This window comes from Sinocyclocheilus rhinocerous, unplaced genomic scaffold (assembly GCF_001515625.1).
Source record: "Sinocyclocheilus rhinocerous isolate Xijiao unplaced genomic scaffold, SAMN03320098_v1.1 scaffold1115, whole genome shotgun sequence".
Taxonomy (NCBI): Eukaryota; Metazoa; Chordata; class Actinopteri; order Cypriniformes; family Cyprinidae; genus Sinocyclocheilus; species Sinocyclocheilus rhinocerous.
Genome location: NW_015658514.1, coordinates 541,289 through 549,757, shown reverse-complemented (window position 1 = coordinate 549,757; position 8,469 = coordinate 541,289). Strand labels below are relative to the sequence as shown.

General features: G+C 36.0%; 2 protein-coding genes across 2 annotated transcripts in view; both read right to left on the bottom strand.

The window, feature by feature from the left end:
• Positions 1-4,227, bottom strand: part of psmc3 (proteasome 26S subunit, ATPase 3) — a 6,751-nt gene extending 2,524 nt beyond the window's left edge. The window contains exons 1-7 of the mRNA XM_016530751.1: positions 4,157-4,227; positions 3,553-3,633; positions 3,331-3,456; positions 3,097-3,201; positions 2,865-2,927; positions 2,605-2,742; positions 2,378-2,521 (exon numbers count right to left, since the gene is read on the bottom strand). Coding sequence (XP_016386237.1) covers positions 2,378-2,521; positions 2,605-2,742; positions 2,865-2,927; positions 3,097-3,201; positions 3,331-3,456; positions 3,553-3,633; positions 4,157-4,198 — 699 coding nt within the window. The 5' untranslated portion in view covers positions 4,199-4,227. The remainder of the gene's footprint in view (positions 1-2,377; positions 2,522-2,604; positions 2,743-2,864; positions 2,928-3,096; positions 3,202-3,330; positions 3,457-3,552; positions 3,634-4,156) is intronic.
• A 2,549-nt stretch (positions 4,228-6,776) lies between these two features.
• mtch2 (mitochondrial carrier homolog 2) overlaps positions 6,777-8,469 on the bottom strand; it is a 7,964-nt gene continuing 6,271 nt past the window's right edge. Inside the window, exon 13 of the mRNA XM_016530772.1 lies at positions 6,777-7,621. Coding sequence (XP_016386258.1) covers positions 7,535-7,621 — 87 coding nt within the window. The 3' untranslated portion in view covers positions 6,777-7,534. The remainder of the gene's footprint in view (positions 7,622-8,469) is intronic.

Here is an 8,469-nt window from a genome sequence, read left to right as displayed (position 1 = left end):
CCCATGACCGTTTAACGCATAAATTGATAATCCGATAAACAGAAAGCGACAGATTAATAGCTCCATGTCCAGCGAGAAGAATAGCAGGTCTATGACCAGGACCTTTTTACAACCTCCTTGACCTCAGGGTTTTCTCTGTGCTCCCCCTTCCTCTAAATTCCAGGAAAACGTGCGCTTCTCTTTGAGGGACAAAGGAACACGCAAAACTCACTGGATGATTTCAACAGACAATTATTTATGCGTATAACAGGGCAACCATATTCACAAATATTATGTTGTATGTCTTATATATATGCTTGAGGTGTCCAAATGTAACCTTGCAACTTTAATCAATGTTTTGTTAACCCCTTTTAGCAGATAAAGCTATTAATATGTGAAGTTTAATGTTGAATGAAAGCGTGTGATAATTGCCGAACAGCGGTCTGAATGAAAAAGTGGGAAGTATGTACAATACTCGCATTAAGAAACTTTATAGAAGTATCAACCAAATCTTCGCAAAGATATTTCTCCACATGATAAATTGAAGCCTCATGTTAATGTATGCACGCTCCGCCTTGCAATTTTCTCAGGTTGCATGTAAAAGAACTGTAGCGAATATCTTGCTAAAACTTTGGGCTTTCCTCAGAACTCCGTTAACATAATTTCCCTGAACATTTGTGTGTATGTGTGTTTTAGCTTAGTTAGTGTAATCTAGAATAGCCAATAAATTCTTGTTTCATTTATAAAGAATCAGTCTTGTGTTGTAATTTTAAAGTTAAACCTTGCCAAGATCTTGTTACCTAGCTCGTAGCTTATAACTTATCAAAGCACGTATTAACCCGTGGCCAGGGAAAATACAAATATTCAAATTGTTAAAATATACTGAGGCAATAAATTGTTTCATTTATAAAGAATCATTGTCTTGTGTTGTAATTTTAAAGTTGAACCTTGCCAAGATCTTGTTACCTAGCTCGTAGCTTATAACTTATCAAAGAACGTATTAACCCGTGGCCAGGGAAAATACAAATATTCAAATTGTTAAAATATACTGAGGTTAACGTCTCGCTGGACGACCGTTGATAAAGTGTAAACTATCAAATTGGAAATCAGTTCTAATCAGGTTGACTTCGAATTTTCAGATTCGATTCCGTTCAAAACCTGAGCTAGAATAATAATGATTAATTCCCTAAGAAAAGTAATCTGACATTACACAGTGTTTCCCCTAGTTTTACGGCTTTGGGGGGCATTTATAATATATTTCTGCCGCAATGCCTTCAAGTTAAACCGAACTTTTATTTTGACGGGTTGCAGTGAATACCTTTACATTTCTGTGTGTATATGATACGAGGATAGTTTTTACTCAAATGAAACTGTCAAATGCTGTCATGAAGTGACTCTCAGAGCAATTCTGGAGATGTTGTTCATGTATTTATGTCCTCATTTAGTGAGATGGCAGAACACAGCAAGCTTCACGCGCTTCAGTACAAGTAACTGTTAGTAAACAAAACCGTGCGTCTGCGCCATTCATTAACACAGAGACACGCAGAATTCATATTTAAATAGTTGTTTTGTGGCTTAATATTTACAAATATTAGTAGGAGTGGGAGTGCGCGCACGTGTGTGTGTGCGCGCGCGTGCATCGGGGCGGAACTCCGCTGTGCGTGATACAGAGAGCGCGACCAGAACGTAGAGACCGAAATGACATGCCGTCGTGTAAATAAGATAAATAACATAAGGCTATTTAGTTTGTTTAATAAAAGAACAAGGTATAGACCCGTTCTATCGGAAAGGTAACTTTAAATGACTTCTGTTGTGATCTGGCGCTATAGAGAAAATATAATTAAATAAAATTAACTTGACCTTCAAGGGAGGCGGGGGGTGCCGTTGAATATAATGGCAGGGGAAACACTGGAATTTGCCATGATGTGATGCCATAATTTCTATGTGTTGCGTGTTTCAGAGCAAAGCACTGTGTTGCATGCAAGCTGCTTATGACGGTGTTTTCTGTATCTCAGAGCGGCTCGGTCTGCAGTAAATGCAGAGATGGATTTTATGAGGAGGAGCATCTGCTCTGAGTTTGGGTCGCCTTTAACCTGCATTTGGGAATGCAACATCCGCCAAACAAAACTTGTAATGAGAAGTGCTTGGAAAATAAATGACACTTTAAGGGTCCCTGCAGTTTTGCATCAAAATAAAAAGTTTGATGGTTTAACATGAAAAAGAAGAAATTATTAATACTGATAATTGTACTGTAAAATATTTTTTTTTCTTAAATACTATAGTTTTTCAGTGAAATATCACAACAGTAAGCAATCACAATTGATATCAGAAAAATAATAAAACACAGAATATAACAGCCCTAACTCTGATGGTTCTCTCTCGCTCCGAGACACTGCACCTTGGTTTGGGCTGCGCAGGCTCTGGCCAGCAGCGTCTTTCCTGTGCCTGGCGGTCCGTACATCAGAACTCCCTTGGGTGGTTGGATCCCCAGATTCTCAAACTTCTCTTTGTGGTTCATGGGCAGAACAATTGCCTCCACCAGCTGCAAAGAGCAAAGCAGTGAGCTCAGAAAAAAGTCAACTAACATTCTGTCTACAATACTGTCATTGTGAGCAACTTCAATACCTCTTGAATCTGTTTGTCAAGGCCACCAATGTCACTGTACTGCTCTGTAGGCCTCTCATCCACTTCCATGGCCTTAACTCTAGAGTCATACTCAGTGGGTAGAGTCTCCAAAATCAGGTAAGAGTCTTTATTCACACCCTGTGAACAGCAGCAGATGCAAATTCAACACATTTCAAAGCAAAAGAGACATTTCAAACAACATTATTTAAGGTTGTGAATATCCTGAACTAATTCGTCAAGGGAAATTAATTTTCACTTACCACAAGATCACCAGGTTTCAGTTTCTCAGCATCCACCAAACCAATCACAGGCAGGAAATAGGTCTGCAATTATAGTACTATGTCATTCACTATAAAACCATTAAGCTAAAGTTACATGAATCAGTATTTAAAAAGAAAAACACAAAGGAAAATGTTAGTGATGGAGGAAGGAAAAGCATAATGGCCACACAATAACAATGCTGAAGCTGTTCAAATTACATAATTGACTCACCTGCCGCGTGGAGGTTTTGATGACGGCACACTTGCCCTTCCTCTGCGAGTCCAGATCAATATTGGCTCCATCTTCCTCTTGGTCATTAGGATCTACATCAAGCAGCTTCCATTCAAACACACAACACATACAAACTTTAAATCCCATGCACATACTAGATGCAGACAAAAAAAGCTCCTTATATCCCATTGTAACACTTTAAATAAGATGTCTAGAGGAAAGGAGACATTTTACCTCTATGACGTTGGAGACGAGGTAGGGCAGAGTCTTGTTCACTTTGATTTTTTCTGTGTTTTCCTTGATCTTGTCTTTCATGGCTTGCAGCTCATGAGTGACACGCAGAACCTCACTCTTCATGATCTGCAATCATAAACATCATAATGAGGCACAGAACTGCAAGACGACACTGAAAACAATCATTGGCACACTAAATGTGAATTACAGCATGGAGGCTACCTTAATTTCACTGTCCAAAAGACGAGTCCTCTGAACAATCTCTTCAGTGGACATCTTAAGGACCTCTTCACCGATGCCATCCTATAAAATATAACGGAGGAGTCATGTTTGAATATAAGTTGTCTGTTTTCAAGACTTCCAGCCTCTAACCTCATAAACATCAGGTATCCTGTATACTTCCTATACTCAAACAACATCTCCTGATTAAACTTAATGTGAGCAGCAGGAAACCTCAGTTACCATGATAACCATTAGCTCACCCTGCTAACGTTATCCAAGCAAGCCACAATCACACTTTTACTAAAGATGTATTGCGATCTTTTAGTAATTTTAGACCGAATTAAAATTTGGAGTTGTTCTGTCATTATATACCACGCTGAATGATCGCATGGGCGAATTCACACACTTATAAAGAATGAATGAAGCAAAGTGAAATTCACTGTGTCATGCTATGCTCTTCCATCAGAAAGCCGTCAGACCCGAAGACGGTGCTGAAACACCATTTAAACACGTCTCTCCTAATACATATTTCTGCACATGTGTACAATATTTACTAATTTTGGAAAATAGTATAGAACCACGGGGAAAAAAACACATAACAGACCTCCACTTCATCCCAAACTGATCTGTCATTCAGCGACGACATCTTGAAATGTTGTTTCTTCTTCTTCTTCTTCTTGTTGCTTTACGGCGGATCGCAGACTTATAAGTGCATTACCGCCACCTATATCTCAAATGGACCATTGACACTCTATCTACAATCTCCTGATTAACCTATTCACTCTGACCTCTTAAATTTGCCCAATAGGATACTATTAACTGTTGTCTTCTTATCTGTAATGGCATTTCTCCCATCTCTACTTGAAGAGCTGAAACTGGAAATGTTGTTTCTGCTCTTTCTCTTCTTCTTGTACCCTTTTGGCGGTTGGCAAACTTGCTCATTGTGCATTACCGCCACCAATTGGACAGGAGTGTAGAGTGCCAAATTAAAGATTTGAGTCTGTCTTTTTTTTATGCTTTAGTTAGTTACAATTCACATACAAATTGACAATAAAAGCAAAAATGTCAATAAATTAAAAAAAACAATGATTGTAAAAAATATAATGCAAATTAAGGAAGAAGAAAAAAGAAAGAAAAAAAACTAAATAAATCAACAAAAAAATATGAACTATATACAGACGGGTATTGAGAACAAATCCATATCTCTAACTACAAAATAAGTGCAAAGGTCCTTAAAAAGGATAAAGTTTCAAGGCTTTACAACAATCTATAGTCTTTTTTGCTTTAGAGTTCCTTACACCTTCCATCACTTTAAGATACTGACAGAGCTCAAATTTAAATAGTAAAAAACTAGGTGTACTCTTTGACCATCGACATTTATGAATGTGATATTTCCCTAATATAATAAACAAATTAAGAACAAAATACAATTTCTTCTCTAAAGGCTTATCATAATAAAATAAACATTCTTATCTTCTAAAGTAATGTCAATTCCCAAAACCTCTTCAAAGAAGATCTTAAAATCACACCAGAATAATTGAGCACAAATACAATAAAAAAAAGATGGCATATACTTTCATCATTCAAATTACTAAACACACATTTCAAATCAATATCTTTTAATAACCTCATTTACTGGATAAATACAATGAATAATTTTAAATGAAACCTCGCGAATCTTATTGATGACACAGTATCTCCTGGAGATCATAATTTTTATTTTTTTTTTGTGTATACCCTTGGCACTTTTGTTTTGTATTTGTAGTTCAAGCATTAATTAAAAAAAAAAAAAAAACTCTTGGAGTAAAGTAAAAAAACAAAAAAACAAAAAACATCAACCAAATCCTCCAATTACTTAACAGTGTGTGTTTATATTATATTAATAGTATTATTATATTATTCTTTAATCTAAATATGTGGTTTTGAGATATTTAAAAAAAAAAAGCATTGTGTATTTTTGTTTGTCCCGGGACACTACTAAGGACATTTTGTAATGTGAGGTGTTTTTTTTCTTCATATAGAAGCACATGTTCAACAGTTGTTATATAGTCCTGTTTCATGTTTTCCTATTCTGGATATAGAACAATTTAATCCAGTTATTATTGTGTTGTTTTTCCCTTTAACCCCTGTCTTGCTTAGTAGGCCTAGCCTACACGAGTATCAACTTCAGGATGCTCAGCTGCTTGTTTTGCTGGATCATCAGCTTTGGATTCCCACATGTGCAGGTACTCACACGAATCTTAGCATTTTCCCCTATATTCTGTAATTTAAGCAAATGTAGAAGGATTTCATAAACTCAATTTGGTTGTGATGTAGACTTTACCACATTCAATGACTGACCTTCCTCTGCCCATTCAAGGGCTAAAGATAGCTAATTCTGTTGTAAAAACTGAAACATCATTAGATGTCCTTTTCTTTAAGCTGACTTTGAATTTTGGGATATATATTGATGAAGCTGTACGACCAGACCAACATTGCATTATGGTCATTATTAAATGAAATGCTAGAAATGCTGCAGGAGAGGATGAAAATCACCTTTCCGTACTCTAATAGTATTTAGTACACAAATAGTACTGTATAAAATCTGTTTAAAATTACATCTACTCACATAAAATTAAGACTCCAGCCAGCCATATCAATATGACATATTTTACACCACGTGTACTTTATCTGCCATGTTGACGAGAAAAAAAGAGTGCGTCTTTAAACGTACCAAAAAAAATATATTGTAGCATATTAATATATGTAAGTGCTTAATGTGGTAATATCAAAGGCATTGAATATGATTGATGTACAAAGTCATATACATTACTTTATAGTTATACATAATTGTAGACAGGACACTTAAACATTAAGCTTAGCTACGGTTGATACTAATAATTTTAATGCATATTTTTTATCTTTTCGAAAACATTTTATATCATCAAACTAAACTGACAGACCCCTCTATTGCAGACCCCTGGTTTAAAAATCCAGAGTGGTTCATAAAACCCTATTTAATAAATCAATTTTCATACTTTCTTGCACCATATGTGAATAATATAAACGCTATTCACAGTTCTTGTTAAACTGTATTTCATTTACTTTGTTCTCCAGACAATGACAAATTTGAAAGTGAAGAACAACGTTACAGCTAGTTCCTGAAATGATTCTTTATGTTTATATTCACCCGTCTGTTGTGCAGATGATGGACGACTAAGACACAAAGACCAAAAAAAAAGCATTCTCACATTTATTTGGGTCAATTAGAACACCATTAGAAATAAAGATCTCAACTGATTGTGACTGGACCAGAGCTCTGATGGAGATGCGGCTGGAAATTGCCCTCCACAACACACTATTCTAACTCCCTCACTGATATGAAGCCACAGAGGCTCTTATCTGTCAAAATCACCAGGGTGGAGGTAAAGCTTAAAGTTATGCAAAACACATCTGGCAGACATCAGATAGACAGACAATGCAGTGGTATAAGGTGCTGCATAACCTTCCTCTCACATGAACACACACAACGCAGTCTACTATTAACAGAGTAGAGAAATTCATGTTTGTCTGTCAGTCAGCCAGTGCATGAACCAGTAGAGACAACAGCAGGTGTATTATTACTGTTTTACTGACAAGCATTATGGTCAAGCACAAAAACAGAGATGTAAGGGGCCTGTACTGGACTCAGGCACAGATGGTCTAGAGCGCCCTCGAGTGCTCCACTGAAATTATACCGCGGTTTGTTTAACTTGGTTATGTATACAAATCCCTGGGTGTTAAAATAAAGCTCTTTATGTTTCATGATTTCAAATCAAATTATAATGTAGTGAAAACAATGTACTGATAAAATTAACAGTAATAATCCTGGAGGCTGATGCGGACTGATTATCAAAAAAAGTCTGTCATCTTAAACAAGTGCATATGAAGAATTAGGAGTCCAACTTTGTGGGCCAGCTCAGTTATATCATTATAATTTTAGACTATGCTGATAGCTTCCCATTCAAAAAAATCTCTTCTGCTCAATGGCATACATCTTCCCTGCAGGCAGCTTTCTGAAGAACAGACTGTTGCCTCTGCTCATGTTGCCCTGAGAGACACAAGAAGTGAAGAGGGAATCAGAATTATATTTTCTGACAGTTTTTTTCAAATGTAACCCATTGCTAAAGAAGCCATTCCTAATAATGAAATGTCTTCGTAATTCACTGACAAATTCGTTTTTTGTTGCTCAAGATGTTCTGTCACTCATCCAGTTTAACACATTAACTTGTTTGGATGACAAGAGAAACATCTTAATACTGAGCAACAGAAAATTAAAAAAAACATCCAGATGACTAGAATAAAATACTTTCCGGTTGTTTTATGCAGTCACGTAGGTAAACTCATTATTACAGTAGTGTGCTGCTTTAATTCTATTAGCCCTTTAATTCGATTAGGCTATTCAAATTCCAATTAATACGATACGATACACTTTATTGTCAGACCGAGTCTGAAATTTGTCTTACGTTACAGCAAGTTCACTCAAGATTACAATACTTTATCACATAAACAACACAGAATGCAGAGCTTTCACACACATACATAATTTATTAAAAAAAGGACATTTACTTTTTATGAGTTATTCAGCGCTAATACAGCTTGATGTACAAATGAATTCTTTAACTTAATTCGGCTGTATCTTGGGACCTTATATCGTCGATTAGATGGCAACAATACAAATTCATTATACAACACATGATTAGGTTCAGAAACAATGTTATTAGCTAATCTTACAAGATTATTATGGTAAGATAGTTCATATGCTTTTTGAAGTGGCTGACCCACAACTTGAGCAAATTTTTAGTAAGTTCATTAGCTTTGTTTTTTATAGACTCATATACCAAATCGAATTACAGTACTGCAAGACACTCATGATTACAGACATAAAAAACAATAAAA